The sequence below is a fragment of the Cricetulus griseus genome, chromosome 6 (assembly GCF_003668045.3).
Source record: "Cricetulus griseus strain 17A/GY chromosome 6, alternate assembly CriGri-PICRH-1.0, whole genome shotgun sequence".
NCBI classification, from domain to species: Eukaryota; Metazoa; Chordata; class Mammalia; order Rodentia; family Cricetidae; genus Cricetulus; species Cricetulus griseus.
In genome coordinates this window covers 86,835,915-86,859,541 of record NC_048599.1, presented here as the reverse complement: position 1 = coordinate 86,859,541, position 23,627 = coordinate 86,835,915, and the positions used below count along the sequence as shown (strand labels likewise).

Here is a 23,627-nt window from a genome sequence, read left to right as displayed (position 1 = left end):
CTCCCTTGATATAGGTGACAATGGTGTGACTGGGACAATATATGAGGACTCTGGCAGTGGGTCCAAAATCTAACACTAATGCACAAACTGACTTAGTGGAGACCATTCTATTTTGAGTGATACCTTGCCCAGCCTAAACACAGGGGTGTCTGGGTGGAAAGGTACCTTGGCCTGCTTCAACAAGATGATGGGACAGACTTAGTAGACTTCCTAAGAGAGGCTTTATCCTCTCTAAGGAGCAGATGGGAGGTGGGAGGGTGGGGGTACCCTTTGGAGAGGAGGGAGGGGAAACTGGGATTGGAATGTAAAAAATAAATTAATAATAAAAAATAAGTTTAAAAAAATAATGTTGGCTTTAGGAGCTACAATCGAATTTATATGACTCACAAATAAGCCAGATGCCCAACAAGGCAAAGACAGCAACTTAAATTCTTCAAAATGCTAAGATATACACCAAAGTGGAAATGGAAGTCTTCAGTCTTTAATCATTCAGACAGAATCCCCTGGGATTTTTTTCCTTTGTAATTAAAAACATGGCCCTGCATGTGGAAGGTTCCAAGAAATCAAGGCTTATCACAAACTTCATAAGCAATGATAAACAAAGCAAAAATATAACATACCTCAACAACTAAGAATACTCTAACTTGGGCAGATTGTGAATTTGCAGAGACATCTTGAGTCATACAACCAGAAAACATTTCTTTCACTAATATTCACTACATGATCTATGATAATTTTGCATCGTTGCTATTTTAACAGATAATTGTGTTGGTGTATTTGGAACAGATATAAATGAAGTCATCTCTTTGTACAGATTTCTTCACTTCAATAATCTCTAGAAGTGAAAACCTTGGACCTTGCCAAGAATGAATTGCTAACTGCCAAGTTCCTTTAAAAACTCATAATGTTAAAGGAAAATTTCAAAAACATGTAAGAACAAGTTACTCATAATGCAATATTTAAGTAGGCAAGCAATGCTAAACAAATCTGAAAAAGGAAGCAACCTCAACCAGATTACCCAACCATACCCCAGCAAGATTCAAGTCACACTGCCTACAAAGGAGAATTTGCATATAAAGTTTCAGGTGCAGAGATGAGGGGCTGAGAACTGCAGGCTCTATTGCACCTCATGATTCTTAGAAACCCTGGCAATCATAGTTCTGTCCTTCAGGGGTATGAAAGCCTTAGATGGAGGCCTGGATCTGTGTTAGATGAAATCAAAACTACCCTCATTCTTTTCATTTATTCCCTTGATCTATGTTCAGTAGTAGTAGGATAATGGTTTATAAAAGAAATTGTAATTTTCTAAGAAGCAATGGTGCCAAAGGCTTCCAATGTTATTGTATTCTATCAGCTCCAATAATGTATTCTAATGTGTTTAGTTAAACACTGAACCTTTGCTGTCACAAGGGTCTAGATACAAGATCACCAGTATGTGAGGTAAAAGGATTCACCAAAAGGTTTTTTCATTAATTTTATAAATAAATTAAATCCAGCATTCTTAAATATATTATTTTGTAAGATAAACAACATGGCTAATCTGTATTTCTTGTAACTGTAAGTGGAAGAATCATCTGATGTGATTAAATGTCTAAGGAATCCAGAAAACTTTATGTAGTATGTAATATAGTTATAATACACATAAAATAAAAATGATACAGTTCAAGAATACATATATATAGTCAAACTGTATTTTAAAATATGTTTTAATTGAAATAAAATTACATCAATCTTTCCCCTCACTTTCCTCCCTCCAGCCCCTTCCCCCCAACTCTCCTTATGCCCCCACTCTCAAGTTAACAAGCTTCATTTTCTTGAGGTATCATTGTTACATGTATGTATGTGTATGCACAAATATATATTTACTGAGTCCAATTTTGTGTTTGTAAGTATATGGTTTCAGGGCTGACCACCCTGCATTGGACAACCAAACTACAATTAACAAAGTGAGTATTGGAATTAGGTTTCAGGAAGGATGGCTAAAAGATAATCAGGAAGACATAAAAAATCTCATTCAATGATTTCAATAATCTAATAAACTAAAAACATGAATAAAATACATATATTACCAGATATGTATAAAATTATGATATAAAATTTTTAAATAAAAGCTGCAACATACACCTACACCTGGGAAAGTGAACATAATTTACATTGGACCTCCATACCTATTCACTCTTCATATCTAAAACCAGTCACATTGTATACTCCCCCTAGTGAACATAATTAAACAGAATGAAATTGTACTGAATTGGGATTAATATTAAGTATGTTTAAGCTGCTTTTTCAACAAAACATATATTTTTATATAGTTTTATATATGAAATATATGCTTATAAATATATCATACAAAAATATAAACATATATAAATGTATTTAGAAATATACATATAACCAAGTAAAATTATACATAATTTATTATCTTCAATTGCCTTTTCACTGTCTATATCCTTATTACCATATTATATGTCTTAAATATACATACAAAGATTGATTATAAAACAAAAATACAAAGCAAAACAAAATTGTGCAACATACATGAAGTTTCCGTATTAAAATGAGAGCAATTTTATTTTGTTTTGTGATATTACAACCTTGATACATAAGGAAATTTTATAAGGAAAATTTAATTGCTACATGAATCAAAACACAAAAATTGGTTTATAATAACATAAATTATTTGAATTCTACAAATGAAATGTTGAAGCTGAACATAAATGTTAGGAAACATGATGGTTATGCAAAATGTTTCTTTTCCAATTTCTTCACCACAAGAAAGACAATATGAAAATGACTAATGTTTGAAAAATAACAAAATCAAATATGTTAAATAGTACAGAATACTAAGAATATTCTTCTAAGTGGGCTTAGTATGGTCTTTGAGAACTAAAATCTGGTTTCATTAACTGAAAGCTATCTAACAAAATGTTCACTTTGAATATTGCTAGTTAAACACATCTTCTCTCCAAAAGCCCTGAAATGAAACGACATAGACAATTGGGTACAGAATGGTGGTAAGCCTAAAACAATGCTCACCATGTAACTACATAAATATCTTTATGTGCAGGAAGAATAATAACCAACTTCATCTAAGAAGCTCGTTCAATCCCAGAAATTTGCATGTTAGCCGTATTTCCTTCTAGTTAATTATGTGATTAAACATTTCCAAAATTATCACTGTTTCTTCATTTAAAAATTGTCTTCTAAGTCCTACATAATTGAAAATAGCACTCAAAATCAGTTTGTTTCCTCTCTTTCAGCATAATAGTAACTAAACACTATTGTAACAGTAATTAAACGCTGTGCCTTTATTTCCCTTGTGGAAATTCACTACTAAACTGAACCTAATCATAAATAAAAAACCTATCCTGCATTTATATTTTGCAGATAAAAAATTACCCCTAGTGAATTCATTCAGCAAACACAATCACTTACTGTCTGATTATTGCTTTAGAATGGCTATCCTCTTTAACAATGAGACTTTAATACTTTATCTGTATACAACATTTTAGACCAGAGTTTTAGCATAGAACTTTTTATCTCTGAATTTCTTAAGGTGTATATTAAGGGATTCAACATAGGAGTGACAACTGTATAAAAAATAGTAACAGATTTATCAATAGGAAAGTTAGATACAGGTCTAACATACATGAAAATGCAAGGAACAAAGAAGAGGACAACCACCATGATGTGGGAGCTGCAGGTGGACAGGGCTTTGCGCCTCCCTTCCTGACTGTGAGTCTTAAGAGATCTTAGGATGATTCCATAGGAAGCTAAGAGAATAATAAAGACTCCCATACAGATTGCTCCATCATTGGCAATGACAATAAGACCAAGGAAATAGGTGTCAGTGCACACAAGTCCCAATAATGGATACATGTCACAGGCAAAGTGGTCAATGACATTGGGACCACAGAAAGGAAGGTCATATACAAAGAGAACTTGAGCCACAGAGTGTGCAAATCCTCCAGCCCAGGTTGCCACCAATAAGAGGATGCAAACACGGTGATTCATGATGGTCAAATAGTGCAGTGGCTTACAGATGGCAACATAGCGATCATATGCCATTGCCACCAGAAGGAAGATCTCAGTTCCACCGAAGAAGTGTTCTACAAAGAGTTGGCCCATGCAAGCTGTGAAAGAGATGGTCTTTCTATTACATAGTAAATCTATAATCAACTTGGGTGAGATGGTAGTGGAGTAAATAACATCCATGAGTGACAAATATGCAAGGAAAAAGTACATTGGGGAGCCCAAGGAGGGGCTGGCAATGACTGTCACTATAATGAGCAAGTTGCCTGCCATGGTCACAATATATGTGAGTAAAAACACGATAAACAATGCTTTTTGGCCAACAGGATCCTGAGTGAGACCAAGTAGAATAAATTCTGTAACATTGTTATTCTTTCCCATTTACTCTTCTCTAAGGCAGGCTTCAGAGACAGGAGATCAGGAAAACAGTACCTGCCATTGACAGTGAACAAGACGTTGAATTATTTTGGCACAAAGCACATATTCATTACTACCTCCTATGCTGTGTGTTGGAGTTACATGGTTGGCAAGCCTATATTGAGTTCCTCTTGCAAATATCACCACAGAATTCAAATTAATGATGTCATCAGTACTAACTTCTACTGTAGACTTCAATTCATTAGCAACTGTAGACATCTACACAACAGTATCTCAGTCATTCATGTATTTAAAAACACCAAAACACATTTCAGTCTGGTTATCAATCAAAAGCCACCTAAAATATGTTCAGTGCTGGTGTTCTTAGCTAAACCATACACAACCCAAATAGCATGAAATGAGAGGATATAGACACTGAGGTGAGGAATTGAGGTAAACCTAAAATAATGTAACTAATGTTGCTACATAATTCTATTCATGTACAGAGAGAAAAAACATTCAGGGAAAGAGCTCTCCTTTTAAGAATGTTAAAAATGTGTTAAATGCTAAATATGTTGACTAAGAGACAGCAGTCTTTCTAGTTGATAATCTTTGTGGAGGGTCCTTCAATATGATTTGTGCTGCATCCCAAATAGCATGTGTCCTAAAACAACCAGATTGATGCAATATTACACTCCTAGACACAGACCCTCTACACCTTAAAAAATACTTTTATTTATAAATCTCTCTTTCGATCATGAAAATCTGAATTTGAACTGTATCAAATAACCCCAACATTAATTAACTCATTACTGCCTATGGCAGTTTTCTCATCAGACATTGTCTGTCAGCTGTTTAAGGAGGTAAAACTACATTCATCTATGCATGTATCAATACTTATCACAATAATAGACTATCAGAATTTTTGCCAACAGTTTTACCTGACTTCACGTCACCTATGAATGTTACCCAGTATTATATCACCAGCTAGTGTATTTGTTTTAGAATTCTTAGACTAAGCTTAGAAGTAAGAGAGGAGAAAATAGAAACTATAAAGAAAGATACTACAGTAGAGAGTGGTTTTAAGTATAATGCCTCCTAAGTATTGAGAGTGTTCAAATATAAATTCAGCATCTGGATGACCAAACACAACACACTCAACAGAAAATGGATAATCATGGTGGCAAAATATTTGTTTAGATCATTTTTTAATGTTACTACAAATATGTCTCAGTTTGCACTTTGAAAAAATAAAAGGATTAAATAACCTAATTTAGACTCCTTTATAATTTAAAATTTATGACAAAACTTAGACGTTTCATGTCGAGGTACCTTGGCTATCAGTCCCCAGATTTCTTATGTGTGGTTTGAGGTAGAAGCTCAGAATGAGGAAGTGGGCCCTTCCAGGGTTTCCACATGTTTAGTGTCTTTTATATGTTTCCAGTCTGGCTGATTGAGGGGTATTGTACTAAGAAATATTAAACATTAGCCCCAAAGATTTATTTCATTTATAATTTTAGTATGTCTCATTATGACCATCCTCACTCTAAATGATTCCATTTTATGTTATAAGAAGCTTATACTATAAATGTTCACATATCTTCATTATTTCATATACATTTCAGTAAATCAGAGATGCTTACATAAGTGATTTCCATATGGGACTCACAAGGAACCCTAAAATTTAAAGGTAGGAGGCATTTTCAAATGCCTGGTTTGAATAATCAAGGTGACTGACATCCTGCAGTGGGAAAGCTAGTTGTAGATCTGGAGGAGGCATCCCTATGCCCTCTTTCCAGTTCCTCCATGCAATGGTGGACAAATCTTTAACTTTATTTCTTAAATGAGAGTAGAAATACATCAATTATAGTCTGCCTAAAAGGAGCAAAGGGAGCCAAAAGGAGGCAGCAGACAATCCCATTGCCTACCTCTTCTCATTTGATGGGCTTTATAACTCATGGAATGTCGTAGAACTATCTGGAGTTTAGTCAGGAAGGGGAGGAAACAAAAATATGATTGTAACACTTCTCTATTTTAAAATATTCTAAGACTTTCACTACCAATTACTAAAGTACACCTTCTAGGGATGGAACACAGGATTTACTCTGAAGCCACACTCTAGCTTTACTGACTCTCTTGCCCTTTACCCTTTGGTCTCAATCCCCTTGATCTGCTTTACAGTTCATAAGGACTTGGCTCTAGCACTGCTTAGGTTTGACCATGATCAAGTTCAGATCTATCTTTATGTATTGCCAGAAGTGGCGATTTTTATTCTTTTTTCATATTTGTATAATCAAATAAGTTTCCCAACCTTATTACTGTTTGCTGTACAATGTTAATAAAGAAAAAATGGGATGTGGCAACTAGTGTGACCAAATAATACTTTAAATTTCTTGTCCATATGAAATAAGAAGCAAGGCACACTTGCAGAGAGGGAATGAATCATGATAGTGAGCACTCTGGAGTGCTCTACATGTGTGTAGAAGTGTCAGGTTCATTCACTTACTATGTGACACTGTGAAACTTCATCATCTTTTTTGTTTTCATTATTCATCTTACCATACAAACATCAACATCCATAGGGTATTTGATTTGATTTTTTCATGTAATGTGCATAAAGCACTGGTAAAATCGAAATGGATGATAACTCTTGTTGATGTTCATGAGTGTTTCACTGGAAGTATCAGCTCATAACTAACTGTAACATTCTCAGTCGAAAAAAGATTGTGGATATAGCCCAAGACACAAAGAATAGTATATTTAATGTAATTCAGGAACCACTTCAGGAAATGGGTTTAAATATGTGTCTTAGAAATTGTCCATTAAGTATACAAAGATGTTGTAAGTATACAGAGGTACCAACAGCATTTACCTGGATGAAATTATGTTGACTTAATGAATGTAAATTCCATTTACATTCACTTGTGGGGGAGAAGGACTTGTGCAGAGTCAGAGCTTTCTTGAGAGGCCAGTTGTGTATGGGTCTTCCACAAGTCTTGTCCACATCACTGCTTCCATCTGACCCAGAAGGTATTAGTGTCCTTCTTGAAGAAACAAGACTGAAAAAGTATACTTCTTGTAACTCTCAGGAACCTAAAAGAACATAGTCCAACAATGTCTCTCCAATATTTTGTTTTCTGCATAATTTACATTGACATTACTGGATGGCCAGGGTAAATTTAGTGACTAGTGTAATTATTTACATAATAGAGTATAAATGGGGTACTTAAACTATATCATGTTTAAATACAAGTAAACTAAACTGGAAATTATCAAAGATATCATTCTACTAAAAACCTGAATAATATGAATAGCTTCAATTCAAGCTATTGTTAACAGTCTCAAAATAAAAATAATTTAATACAGTTTTTACAAAAATTTTTAAAAACAGATATGTAACAATAATAACGAAAAAGAGCTATTCAATTTGAAAGGGAAAAATGGACACAGAAAGGATTGGAGGGAAAAAAAGGAAGGGGCACTTATATAATTATGTTCTAATTTTTAAAAATATTTAAAACAATAGCAAATATTCATGTGTCATGTGTCAAAATAATGAAACATTTCCAGCCGTTTAAAAAAAGAGCAAAGATGTGTAATTTGAAAGAAACTGTATAGATTGGAGGCAATTGTGTTAAACTCATTAAATCAGTCTCAAAATGATAATTGCATTTTTCTTTAATTTATATGTCCTATAATGACATAAATATAAAACCAAATCTGTGTACAGGAATCAACATGACCAGTGGGAAGAGAGCTGAGTGAGGAAGTAGAGGAGAATTGGCTCAAATTGCATGATAAACCACATGAAAATGCCTTACTTAATCTGGCACAATCAAATCCTTTACCTTGTATAATAACTCTATGTGACAATACACAAAGCATTGCTCTAATTCCAGAAATTATTTTAGGATAAACTTATAAAATCCCACCTAGAACTATCAGAAAAAATAAATATCAGTTTAGCTACACTGTAAACAGTATGGAGGGTCTGTAATTTAGAATTTCCTATGTGTCTGTGTGTGTGTGTGTGTGTGTGTGTAAGTTCATGATACTTTGTTAATATATCATGTAATATATGTTAGCCCATAAAATATAGTAATAGAGGATGGGTTTTGATGTATGGAGCATGTTCCTCTTCTGTGTTAGCATGATAGAAAGTGAACCAAATCAATCTGCAAAAAATACTGGATACAAGATTATAATCTGATTAATCTCTAAGTGTTTCTCCATTAATTTTCCCAGTTTAGAAACTTTTAGCATATATACTAAAGTACCCTCTGTATTTTAGTACATCCCAGGAATATTTAGCTAATTTCTCTTGGTGGCAGGCTCACAACATTCACATCTTGAATCATATTTTTCTCCAAGAAAAAAAAGGCTTTTTTTTTACTGTTTTGGTGACAAATATTTCATTTACCTTTGTGTTTTTGTAAAATGTCTAATTCTGTGTTTTTGTTTAGCAAACACAGGATAATTATCAAATTTAGCTTGTTTGCAGCAAACATGTTTTAGCAAGAGTTCCCATTATCTCTGTCTTTCAAGAAAATGTAAGAGAACCCAAATGAACACCTAGAATATAAAAAGCACTTAAAATTTTTCAAATTTTAAAATAAAAAGTAGTTGAAAATTCTTACCTTCAGGGAAAATGCTTTCATACAAAAACAGTGACACTACATTTGCATGCATATATAAGAAGTTAATTAAGGAAAAACTAGCATGTCCTGCTTCCTTATTAATACTGACAATTATTAATAAAACTTTATCAACCCTTTTCTGTTTTAAATCAGTAAAGCCCTCCAAAGGGACATCTATTTAAGAAGGTGCAAGAGCATCAATGTGCCTCATGAATATGTCATGCAAACAAGAAGCAAAGGCTGTGATCAGTCTTTAAGGAATTAGAGCAGAATCTTTCTAAGGCCCTCCTCTCCATAGCAAAACATATTCCTATATATGGAAGATTCCAGAAACTGAAACCTTCCATCAACTCTGATAAGCAAAGATGAATGCAGCAAAAATATGCACCTCAAGAACTAAATACCAACTGAATGCATACCCTAAATTGAGTAGAATTTAGTTTTCAGAGACCTTCGGGGTCTAACTCTTCTATTTATATTTATGACACAGTCTATGATTCATTTGCACCACTACTATTTTAATAGCTAAAGCTTGTTGTACTATTTGGAACAAATTCAAATGAATTAGTCTCTCTTGAACAGATTTCTTCCTTTCACTAATCTCTAGAGGTAATAAATTTGGATCTTGCCAACAATGGGTAGCTAACCACAAGTTGAATTTAAAAACCTATAATTTGAAAAGAAAACTTCCTAAGTGTAAAATCTGGGAAACTATGAGTTGCACATCATGAAATATTTAAGTAAAGGAAGGAATATTTAGACAAGCCAGAAGAGGAAGCAGTCTTCCATCCATATGCCAGAAAATCATAGTCTTCCACTAAGTATGCTAGACAGTCTGCCCAAGAAACTTTAGTTGCAGTGCTGCAAAGTAAAGAGTCTCTTAGAGTTGGCACTTGAGTTTCTAATTCATGGAAACATAAGCAATAATAATTACTACTGAGTATGTATGGAAACTTTTGCTGTATCCCAGATCAATGTGAGATGGAACCACAATGATATTCATTCTCTTAATTTAATTCTTTTATTTCTATACAATATTAATTGAATAACTTTCTACTGGAAAGAAACTATATTGTCAAAGATGAATTTATTATAAGGTTCCTAATGTTATTCCTTATCTCATGTGTTACTTGTTCCAATGAGCTTGTTATCATAAGTTTACTTACACACTGGATCTTCTGTTTCACAAAGCCTTGATGCAGGAGCTCAACTATCAAATGATGGGCTCCCCTAAATGATGACAGATTGAAGCTTGCATAACATAGGGCCAGATAGGTTATGGTTAAGAACACTTATTATTGCAAATCTGAGTTCAGTCTGAACACACACATGGCAGCTCACATCTGTAACTATAGTTCCAGGGATCCAATGATTGTTTGTGGCCTCTGTGGACACCAGGCATGCACATGGTGAACATATATGCCTACAGACAAACACACACACACACACACACACACACACATAAAATAAAATAATAAATCATTGTCTATGTAACAAATGGAGGGTTAAGTCTACCAGTTTCAAAAGTATTATTTCTTAGGTAAACAGAATATTTACTCCATATGCTTCTTTTATTGGTAATTGGTAGCATCATCAAATACAATCAAGTGTCTGAGAGTTAATTATCATTCAAAGATAGAGAATTAATTCATGTATTTTTAAAGCATCATTCTCTTTGTCTCCCAAAGTTCAAAGAACTTCAGCATTCTGAATTATGTGAATGAAGTAAAAGAACTTTTTAAATTAGATGATGCTCCAACAACCTAGTTGCTGAATTTTTCTTCTGTGAGACAATTATATATCAGCAGATAATGTTGCCTGAAAATTCCTATTCCTATATGCTTGATAACTAAGTGATACATTTTCAGTCATACTGGGGATTCACTTTGTCTATGATATAAAACACACATGGTGTAGCCATTGGAACAGTACAAGGCATATCTATCTATTCATTCCTAATGCATTTCATTGAACAAAGGTATAAACCCTCTTGTGGCTGATACCATGAGTTAGCTGAGAAGTAATTATATAGAAAATGGTTTTCTTCTAAAATACAAAGTAGTAATTTTATCCTTTGCTAAAATTGGGTACAATTGGTCATTAAGATGATAATTATGGCATGTAGAAGAAAAATACAAAAATTGGTGTAAGTACTAGGAAGGATATTATTTTTGTACTACAACTATCTCCAACTCTAGAAAGCCAAATTCTGCACTATTCTGATGTGCAAGGAGAAGTCTATTGGAATAAAGAAAATCCACTAGACTTCTTTTACCTATGTGGGATAACACTACTGAATTTTATTTACTAATCTAATAATTACATGATTTGTACAAAAGATATGCTAATGAGTGGGAAAAGCTATGATGTGATGGGGATAAAAAGATAATCAGTTGGGAAGTTTTAATTAATATAGAAATGCCAAAATCCTATTTGGTAGTATATCATTGAATGTAGATATTTATATTAAGACAAGGACTTTCTTGAGTTTGTTCTGTCTACCATGCCAGGGATTACACACAGGGCATTGAGCATGCTGGGTAAGCACTAATCACTGAATTACAATATTAGTGCAACTATAGTTTCCACTTAAAATTTGAATTGAAGCATTTAATGTGTCATGCCATAAAGAAAAGCTGGAACTTCAAACTCTTAGAACACGAATCTGTCATAGGTGTTGCTAGGTTTTCCATTCAATCATTTTTGATCTTGGCATTTTTTCCAACTTTTATTTCTTGGCAATGAAGACTATCATCTCAGTCTATCTATAGGCAATTTAGTAATCAACTAAATACATGAGGGTTGGACAAGATCAGAGCCAAAGTATCAGCATTGTAAGGCATGAAAAAGTACTTCATAAGGCAGACAGGAACAGTATCATATGCAAATTTAGATTAACAGGAAAAATGAAAAAATAAAGGGAAACAATGTCTCTTATTTAAATAAATCATTCTTTCCTTAAACATTTTAAAATATTTAAGGCAGTATGCTAAGTATTTATAACTAATCTAGCAATAAAATGCAAAATGATTTAAAAATTCTATGGTAAATTAAAGACTTCCCAGAATTCAATGAGAATGAAGACACAACACACCCAAACTTATGGGACACTTTAAAAGCAGTGTTACGATGAAAGTTCATAGCACTAAGTGCCCACATGGAAAAACTGGAGAATAGTCATACTTGAGAATTAACAACACAACTGAAAACTCTAGAACAAAAAGAAGCAAACTCACCCTGGAGGAGTAGATGCCATCAAATTGAGGGCTGAAATCAATAAAGTAGGAACTAGGAAAACATACAAAGAATCAATATAATGAAGAGTTGGTTCTTTGAGAAAATCAACAAGATAGGCAAGGCTTTATCCAAACTTATCAAACAGCAGAGAGTGAACATGCAATTTAACAAAATCAGAAATGAAAAGGAGGACATAACAAGGGACACTGAGGAAATCCAGAGAATCATCAGGTCATACTTTGAAAACCTGTAATCCTCAAAATTCAAAAATCTAAAGGAAATGGACAATTTTCTGGATAGATATTACCAAAATTAAATCAAGAACAGATAAGCAGTTTAAATCCACCTATAACCCCTAATGAAATAGAAGCAGTCATCAAAAGTCTCCCAACCAAAACAAGCCCAGGGCCAGATGGCTTCAGTGCAGAATTCTACCAGAAATACAAAGAACAGTTAATATAAATTCTCCTCAAAGTATTCCACACAATAGAAGCAGAAGGGTCATTGCCAAACTCTTTTTACAAGGCTTCAATAACCTTGGTACCCAAGCCACACAAAGACACAACTAAGAAAGAGAACTGCAGACCAATATCCCTCATGAACATTGATGCAAAAATTCTCAATAAAATACTGGCAAATTGAATCCAAGAATACATCAGAAAAATCATCCACCATGATCAAGTAGGCTTCATCCAAGGGATGCAGGGAAGGTTCAACATAAGAAAATCCACCATATAAACAGACTGAGAAAGAAAAACCTCATGATCATCTCACTAAATGCTTAAAAAGCCTTTGACAAAATCCAACACCCCTTCATGATAAAGGTCTTGGAGAGATCAGAAATAACAGAAACATACCTAAACATGATAAAAAGCAATATACAGCAAGTCAACAGCTAACATCAAACTAAATGGAGAGAAACTCAACTTGATTCCTCTAAAATCAGGAACAAGACAAGACTGGCCATTTTCTCCATACCTCTTCAATATTGTGCTTGAAATTCTACCTAAAACAGGAAGATTTGGTGGATTTTGCAGAGCCCCTGTTGAGGACCCTACCCTGCCTGGGGAGTGGTGGGTGGATGGGGTGGGGTGTGGATAGGGGTGGGGAAGGAGGGAAGGGGGTGAGGGGAGGGAGAGGGAGAAGGGACTTACATGCGAAACAAGCTTGTTCCCTAACTAGAACTAATAAATAAAGAAAAAAAAGAAATTCTAGCTAAAGCAATAAGACAAGAAAAGGAGATCGAGGGGAAACAAATTGGAAAAGAAGTCAAACTTTCACTATTTGCAGATGATATGATAGTTTACATAAGTGACCTGAAAAACTCTTCCAGGGAACTCCTACAGCTGATAAATACCTTCAGCATAGTAGCACGATACAAGATTAATTCAAAAAAATCAGTAACCCTGCTATATGCAGCTAGTCTTCAGTGTATACCAAAATCACAAAAAAGTAGACAAATACCAGTGAAGGAATGAAGCTGTCAGCAAGAGTAAGGGCAAGCAGGCAAAGAGCAAAATCTTTCATCTTCCATGTCATCTATATAGTTTGCAGCCACAAGGTGTGGCCCAGATTATATATGAGTATTTCCTACTTCAAATAATTTAACTATGAAAAATCCCTCACCTATATACTCAGTCACTTGGATTTTAGTTAATTCTGGAGGTACTCCAGTTGACAAGCAAAAAGAGCCATCAAAATCAACCACACACCTTTTAAAGACTATATGATGAGATGATTTGAATGAGAGTGGCCCCCATGGGCTTACATGATTGAGTACTTGGTCCGCAGTTGGTAGAACTATTTGGGAAGGATTCAGAGGAGAAGGTGCATTACTGGCAGCAAGGTTTGAGATTTCAAAAAGCTGGCACATTCTCAGTATGCCATCTCTCTGCCCCCTGATTCCAGATCAGAATGAGAGCTGGCAGCTGGTCCTGCCACCATGTCTTTGCTCTGCCTTTGTAGACTCTAACCCTCTGAAACTGTAAGCCCAGTTAAATGCTTTCTTTTAGACTTTGGTCTTGGTCATGGTGTTTTACAATTGCAATAGAAATGTAAGTAAGACATATGGGCAGCACAAGTTGACTCAATGGGTGTAAAACAGCAAAAAGTATATATAAAATATAACACAGAAGTCTGGAGAAAGTATCGTTATCAAATGTAGCAACAATGTTTCAAGAAGTCATGAATCAGAGAAGAGATTGTAACTGAAATGTGCAAATGTTTAGACAAAATGGAAAGAATATTAAAAGTACAAATACAATTAACCCAACACTATGAGAAAAGTGGATAGCCATGAGACTGCCTTGTCCTTAAGAAGGTTGTGGAAATGACATTCTCCCCACTCTGGACAAACCCTTTACTGATTTGACAACTGATTTCTCCTTAAGCACCCTGCAGAGTTTGACTGCCCTAGTAGAATGAACTTATCCTCCTAGGTCTAAATGGACAAACCATGTACTCAGTGGATTCCTCTGGGTTGTCAATTCCAACCCTCTATAAATGACAGGTGATAAGAGATGTTTGAGACACTCCAGAATAAGGTATTTAGCTACAAATAGTAAATAGTAAATCTGAACTTCGTTATTATTTAGTTTGTACAACTTAGGTACAAACTAAGTAGTACAGAGCATGTCCAGCCCATGCCATATACCATGGGAAAAATGCACAGCTAAAGCCTAAATGAATTTTTTTATGATAAATGCCTTTATTTTCTTCCTCCATTTTTATTACTAACATTTTTTAAAAATAAAACAAAATGGAGTTTTTTTTTTTAAAGACAGCATAGGAAATGTGGAATCTTGGGCCATCGAACAGTCTAAAAGTATAATGCTGAATAACAAATATTTATAACATGTAGGAACAATGGTTTTAGCCACAGAACAAAAATGGCCACTGGAAGGCACTCTAGGACAAGTAATTGTTAAATGGGACACAATGTACTTGGAGATAGGAAAAAATATACTTTGTTAACATTTACTGGAAAAACTATAGCAATGCTGCCACCTACTGTAATACAGAAAATAGGAAACGTACTTAATTTTTTTCTGCTATAATTTCCAAGTAGAATGAGTGCTATGGTACATGGAATAATAGGACACTGATGAACAATGATTGAAATGATTTTTGATTAATTTTTAAAGAAGACCATAGAAGAAAACAAAAGGATACAGTATTTGCAAGTTTCAAAACTAAACCCAGATCTGCTTCTGACCATCTCTAGCAAGACCTTGAAAGTAAAATAATAATAATAATAATAATAATAATAATAATAATAATAATAATAATAATCTCAAGTTTTGAATGTATGGCACTGTGGCTTTTTTAGAAATATAAATGTGTGTGTCTCACAAATCCATAAAGCCAGACAAAAATATTTCCAACAAACTTAAGGTTCTATGCCATTGCACATGGACTTTGCCCCTAAACCTAAATAACGGCAAAATTTAAAACAATGTGGCTTTTATAAAATATCAGTAATACACATGACAGTTCCACATTTCTTGTATTTTATCCTCTTTCTTCCTTTTTAATTTTTTATTTAAATTTGAAACAATCTTATTTTACATATCAACATCAGTTCCCTCTTCCTCCCATGCCTCCCACCAATGCCCCAATCCATCCCCTTTCTGCTCCTCAGGGAGTATGAGGCCTTCCAAGGGAGAGCATCAAAGTCTGTCACATCATTTGGGGCAGGCCCTAAGCCATCCCCCATTTATCTCATCTGAGAGAGTATCCCTCTATGAGGAATGGGATCCCAATGTCCATTCGTACACTAGGGATAAATACTGTTCCACTACCAGATTCCCCATAGACTGCCCAGGCCTCCTAACTGACACACATGTTCAGGGGGCCTGGTTCAGTCCTATGCTGGTTTCCCAGCAGTCAGTCTGAGGACCATGAGCTCCCCTTTGTTCAGGTCAGCTGTTTCTGTTGGTTTTCCCAGCATGTTCTTGACCCCTTTGCTCATCACTTTTCCATCTCTACAACTGGATTCCAGGAGTTTAGCTCAGTATTTAGCTGTGGGTATCTGCTTCTGCTTCCATCAGCTACTGGATGAAGGCTCTAGGATGGCATATAGTGTAGTCATCAATCTCATTATAGGTGAAGGGCATTTAAGGTAGCCTCTCCACTATTGCTTAGATTGTCAGTTGGGGTCATCCATGTAGATCTCTGGACATTTCCCTAGTGCCAGATTTCTCTTTAAACCTATAATGGCTCCCTCTATTAAGGTATCTCTTTTCTTGCTCTCCTCTATTCTTCCTCTGACTAAATCTTCCTGATCCCTCATGTCCTCCTGCCCCCTCCTTTTCTCCCAGACTCTTTCTCCAAAATCCTTCTCCCCTCCTCACATGCTCCCTATTTGCTCAGGAAATCTTGTCTCCTTCCCCTTCTCTGGGTGACCCTCTACATCCCTCTTAGGGTCCTTCTTGTTTCCTAGCTTCTCTGTAGGTGTGTATTGAAGGTTGGTAATCCTTTGCTCTATGTCTAATATCCATATATGAGTGAGTACATACCATTGACTGTTGTCTATATGGCTTTCCAACAGTGTCTGTTGATGGATCCCTTGATTAATTTTATGATTAGCTGTGGTGAACAGTGCTGCATTAAACATCTAAATAACGTCTCATTGAAATACACACTTCAATACATTTGGCTATATAGCACTAGTGGGATATATATATATATATATATATATATATATATATATATATATATATATATGGAGAGAGACATAGATATCACAGAAGTATATTGTGTAGATGTATATCAATTAAATTAAGTTACATTCAAGTGTTAATGCCTCCCTATCGAACAGATACCCCAGTTCCAGGCAAAAAAAAAAATCCTTTGAAATTGTTGGTCAGGAGAGTCCAAGGGACTTCTAAAACAATGCAGACTATCACTGTTACCATTTATTGCCTCTAATAAGTTGAAGATAAGTCTGTGCTGAAGATACCACACACTCAGAAATACAGACAGAACTTGGGGCAATTCAGCTGAATTTGACCCCACCCCAAAAAATTCTTTCTTGATAACTAGATTTCATAACATTAGAAGGTGCTATGCAAGCTACCAAAGGAGGACAGCATTTAGTAGTCCTACCCAGCTGTGAAACACAACAATGACCGGCATTGCAAGATATCACTAAAGGTGCAATAGTGGCACTCATATCCCAGTGGTTGGTAATCAACAGCTGTCTAAATGGATTTAAGTAATCCCTCGAGCACGAGGAAGATCATACCTGGGTATACAAAAATCTAGCCAACCATACATAGTTAGAAAAGTCCTAGGTCTCAGAGAACCTACTGTTGCCACATTCCTAAGCCACCATATTGTCTTACTGCATTCTAAATAGTCTTATTTATCCCCACAGATGAATATGGTTCTCACCATCATTAAACAGCTGAAAGAGACTATGGAAAAAACCAACAACTAATCAAAATGCGGGAACAACTGACTAAGTATTGAGCCCCTGCTGAAGCATCCATGGCACAACACCAACACCTAAGAACCACAGAACACAGTGGAAGAAGAGGCAGAGGAACCATATAATCAGAAAGTCTTATGTAAGTTTGGAAGCTACACCAATAAATCTCTACAATAATGGCTATGCAAAGAAGACCTAAACAATAATATATCATCTAACATGCCAACATGGATGAGGGAAATAGCATGGGGCTCCACCCCTAAGATGAAGAGCTACTGATAATTAAAGATTGCTGAGCTGGGAGAATCAGTCTTCCCCAGGGAGCAGTACCCACAATAAATACCCAATCCCAAGGTGTCAGCCCCCCCCAAAAAAACTACATACAAAAACCATGAACAGGCTCAGCAGATCGAATTTGTATATTTATTTACATATATATGCAATAATAATAATTAAAGAATAAGAGCCATGAATTTTTTTAAGGGAGTGGGGATTCATGTGAGGTGTAGAAGGAGGAGAGGGGAGGGAAAGTTATATAACGTTTTGGCTTTTGTTTTGTTTTATTTTTGCTCCTTCAAGTCTTTCCAAACACTCCCCTCATTTCTACCCACCCAACTTTAAATTCTTTCTCAAAAATTCAATATAACAACCTCCGAATCAGGAAAACATAATAAAACCATGCCCCCACCCAAGAAAAATGTAAACAAATGAAAGCATACACACAAAAAAAGAAAAAAGATGTGAAAAACCTGTGGAGTCCATTATATGTTGGTCAGCTATTCCTATCCTTGAGTGGTTGATACGGCCAGTGTCACTCTATTAGAGAAAACTGATTTCACCTCTCCCAGCAGGTACAAGTGACAGTTCAGTTGTTAACCTTTACCTTTGTGGCTAGGTTTTCATTCATTAGTTTCTTAAAATATGACAAAATAAAATATAATAAGATGAAACAAAACTATCTCTTCCGAGTTGGACAAAAGAAACCAACAGAAGGCAAAGAACTCAGGAGAGGGGACATGAATCAGGGACCCATTCGTTCAATGACTCAGAAATGTCATAAAAACACTAAACTAGAAGCAATAATGCAGAGGACCTGGTACAGATGCAGACCCAGGCAGGCCCTGTGCTTGCTGCTTCAGACTATGTGAGTTCATATAAATTTTGTTCTGTTGATTTAGAGGGTTTTGTTTTCTTAGTGTTCTCCATCCCCTCTGGCTCTTACACTCTTTCTGCCTCCTCTTCTTCAGGATTTCCTGAGCTCTGGGGATAGATATTTGATGAAAACAAACCATTCAAGGCTGAGTGTTCCAAAGTCTCTCACTCTCTGTGCAATGTCTGGCTCTGGGTCTCTATATTTGTCCCATCTGCTTTAGGAGGAAGCTTCTCTGATGGTAGCTGAACAAGGAACTGATTTATGAACATAGTAGAAGTCATTTTATCACTACTTTTCTGTTCTTTCTTTTCAGATTTTAGCCTGTATCATTTGGTTTTTACCTAGGTCCCCGGGCTACCAAGTCTCAGGTTCTTGGTCACCCAAGCAAGTTTAGGTATGGATTACATGGAGTGGGACTTAAGTCAAATCAGTTATTCATTGTTTGCTCCCACAAGTTTTGTGCCTCGATTACTGTAAAATATCTTGCAGGCAGTACACCATTATAGATAATATTTGTGGCTGACATTTATGTTACACTTTTGATAGCATGCAGAATACCTTCATGTACCAAAGATGCTGAAATACAGGGATAAAAGCTCTATGTAGACACCAGCTTAACATCTCCATGTTCAATATAGGGATCATCTTCAGCAAAGGGGCTTTGCTGTCATTTGTGGAAACCCAGGCAATAGCCTGGGTTGTTTGGGGTCTTGCTCAGGGTCCCTTTGATAATAGCTCTATTAGATGTAACCCAATCCTGGTATTGGAAGTTTCCATGGATGACAAGAGATGGCCAGTTGGTATTCTGTCTCCCCCATTATTTTGTGACTTCATTTAGATCACATATATAGATATAGATATTAGAAAGTATCTATTATATTAGGTTTCCATATATTTCTCAATGCCCCTTAATTTTGGCTAACTCTCCTTATATTTACTCCCACATCCCATTCTCCTTTCCCCCTCACTATTGAAGCTCCAATTACAGCACTCCACATCTATCCATATAATCTATTTTATTTCCCTTTTCCTAATGGGATCTATCTGTTCCCTCTAGTCACTTACTGTATATGTACCCTCTATGGTTCCATGAGTTGTAGCTTGCTTATCATTGACTTAACAGCTAATATCCACATATATCTTTCTGGATCTGGGATACCTCATTAAAGATTCTATTTTCTAGTTCCATGCATTTACTTGTGAAATTCATTGTTTCTTTTTTAACAGCTTATTGATACTTCGTTGTGTAAATGTACCACAAATAATTCTTTATTCATTTTTCTGTGAAGGACAGCTAGGTAGTTCAATTTCTGGTTATTATAAATAGATCAACAATGGAAATGGCTGAGCAAGTTTCACTGTGTTAGAATGAAGCATCCTTTGGGTATACGCCTAAGAGTACTGAAATGTATCTTGGGGTAGATCATTTCCCATCTTCCCCTGAAGAGCCTCTACACTCATTTCCTTAGTATCTGTATGAGTTTGCACTTCCACCAATGAATTAGTGTTCCCCATACTCCTCATCTTTGCCACCATGATCTGTCACTTGTTTTGTTGATCTTAGCCATTCTGATGCCTGTGAGATGGAATCTCACAGTGTTGATTTGCAGTTCCCTGTTGGTAAACAATGTTTAACATTGTTTACCTATTGTCTTCTTCCTGATTTTAGAGCATTTAAGCAATTCTCAGCCATTTTAGTTTCCTATTTTGAAAATTTTCTGATTATATCTGTACCCCAATTTAAATTGGGTTGTTTGTTTTGTTTTGATATTCATATTTTTAGTTCTTTAAATATTTTTTATATTAGACCTCTATCAATGTATAGTCGGTAAAGTTTCTTTTCCCCTTCTGTAGGCTGCCACTTTGTCCAAATGACAATGTCCTTTCCTGTGCAGAAGCTTCCCAATTTCGTAAGGTTCTTTTTATTGATTTAGTGCATGTGCTGACAGTGTTCTGTTCAGAAAGTATTTTTCTGTGCCAAGGAGTTCAAGGCTATTCTGTACTTTCTCTTCTATCTAACCTTTCTAAGGGTTACCTGTATTTCCAGGAAATGCCTGCTGGAGTTTGGAGTTAGGATAAATCAATAAGGAGAGGGATGGAAATTTGGAGGGGAAGTTCTATAGGATCCACTGGAGATGGGGGAAGGTAGAGGGGGCTGGTGGTCTGCTACAGAGTTAAGGATGAGACTGGGGGATTGGATTTGGAATAATAGAGGAAAAGATGAAGATTTGCAATTAGCCCACCTGCTTTCCTGGCTAGAGTGGGCTGGGTGTTCCTTTGGAATGCCAGGTGGAGTTGGGAGATATCTGGGGTCTTTTTCAATTAATTAAATTTGGTATTGGTGGAACTGGTCAGCTCTTTGGATAGGTAGTCCTAAAACTGTTTCAAGTTATTGTGAATGAGAATATTTTACTGATTCCTTTTTCAGCAATCTATCCATTTTCTTGGGGATTTTTTAAATATTTTAAATATAGGATCATGCCATAGATAAACAAGGATAATTTGATTTCTTCCTTTCCTGTTGCACCTGTTTCTTTTATTTGTCTTGCCTTGTTGATCTACCTAAGATGTCAAAGTATATGGAGTAAGATTGGGTAGAATGGGTGCTATTGTCTTCTTCCTGATTTTAGAGAAGTATTTTTGTCCTCCCTAGTATAATGTTGGATGAATGTTTCTCATATACATATTTTATGGTTTTGAGGGTTCCTCAGGTTGTTATTCATGAAAGGGCTGTATCTTCACCAAAGACCTTGTCTTAATAAAGTGAGGTGATCATATGTTTCCTATCAGTGTGTTTTACATATCCTTGAATACAATATATTGTATTTTACATATATTGAAGCATCCTTAAATCCTGAAATGAAACAAAGCTGACCTTCATGTTGAATAGTCTTAATGTGCTCTTGGACTTGATTTGCAATAATTTCATTGAAAGAGTTTTAATCTTCATTCTTCAAGAAAATTGCTTTTCAGGGCTTATTGTTTAGGAGGATTTATTCTTATATTTTTATTTAATATATTTTCTTTTTAGAGAATTTCTTATCTAAATAGTAATTTCACCCCTACCTCTCTCCTGACATACTTTCTCTGATCCCTCTACTCACTCTCAAATTCATGAGACTTTCTTCATTGTTGTTTGATATTCATATATGGTTAACCCTTTTCAGGGAAAAAGATAATAATTCTTTCATTTTTGCTTCTGTTTTGAATGATCCTTTTAATGTGTTGTTGAATTTTGTTTGCTAGCATTTTATTGAGAATATTTGCAATTATGCTCATCCAGAGGTTCAGATGTAATTTTCTAATTTGTACAATTTTCTTTTCCTTGTTTTAATAACCAGGTATTGTTAGCTCATAACAACTTGAAAGCTTTCCTTACTTTCTATTTTACAGAATAATTTTAGGGTTGTTGATATTATTTCACCTTTGAAATGTTTGTAGAACTGTGTAGTGAACCCACCTAGCCCTGAACTTCTAAACATAGTGTCAGTGGAAAGGCAGAAAATCAGGAAAGACTTTTGGTTTCTACACTAGGAAAGTTGACACTAGAATTTTACCTTTTATTTAGCAGCTAGCTCTAGCTAGCAAGCACAATAATTGAAAGTGTGTCAGTTTCCAAAATTCATTCCTATGGACTGAATAAATCCTAATACGTTCTAGTTCAGTTCAAAGATTAAATCTCTCTGTCTTCTACATGACCTCAGACTGAGAAAACTTCCCCAGGGACACAACCTGAACAAAACTCTAGGTTGTTATCCACACAGTAATGAGAGTCCTTTATGTCCTAGTTCATGGTCCTCAAGGCATTATGAGATATGTACTTCATCACATACTATCTAGGACCACAGATATAGCCTGTTGATAAATTAGTTTCAACTTCAGGGAAAAGAACTAATCAGTGAGTTGTTTATAAATAAATACATCAAAACATCTGTTCCTAAAATAAAATCTTCAAAAATCATCAGTAATTAATTCCTGTGAGGGTAAAAGTGAGACAGATCCATCCATTAATAACATCCTCAGAAGTCTTTCCATACACAATGATTCCAGAAGAAGCTGTTTGTTTGTTTTTATTTCATTGGCCAAATTAGGAGTTAGAAATATTTGCATCTCTTGTTCTGTAATTGTTTTCATAATAACAGAAAATCAAAAGATTCTCTAATTTCCCCAAGACTTTCAGTTTCAAATTCAACATAGCATTTGCCTTTCTTTCATCCTTTCTTTCTTTCTTTTCTTGTTCATTTTAATAAGAATTTCAAAGACATCAGAGCTCTGAAAGTAAATGTCAAATTCAACTGAAGAATTTTGTGTCGTTTGGCAGTATCTGCTTCCTGAATTGTCATTTAGTCATTATGGAATGGGGATGCAAACCTTACCTGAAATGCTGTCTAAGTGGCTGTATGCAATGATTACTCTGTGGTGCTCTCAGCTGCAGCAGCAGCCAAGGTAAGCTACCAGAATTCTGATTTTTAAGCTATTCATCATATTTTCATTCTCGCCATGGAAGGAGTTTGCAATTAAAATAATTGAAACATTACATTTGAATACCTTCAACTGTTTCAGGAGATAATGCACAAATATTTGATCCCCTAACTACGAATACAGATACATACCTATATGCAATTTATGGAATCTAGGTTTTGTACTATGGTACAAAGAGAATGAAGTGGCAGGGTGGGCCACAGAATATTTCTTCCTGCATAAGACATGTGAATTGTACGCGGAGGTCTGTGCAATTTATTAGTATATACAAAGTCATACATATTATCTTTTGTATTGG

General features: G+C 35.3%; 1 protein-coding gene across 1 annotated transcript; it reads right to left on the bottom strand.

The window, feature by feature from the left end:
- Positions 1-3,468: 3,468 nt before the first annotated feature.
- Positions 3,469-4,413, bottom strand: LOC100765732 (olfactory receptor 4A5). Its single transcript, XM_027421061.1, has one exon. The coding sequence runs from the start codon at positions 4,411-4,413 to the stop codon at positions 3,469-3,471; it is 945 nt and encodes a 314-aa protein (XP_027276862.1).
- Between the last annotated feature and the right edge of the window lie 19,214 nt (positions 4,414-23,627).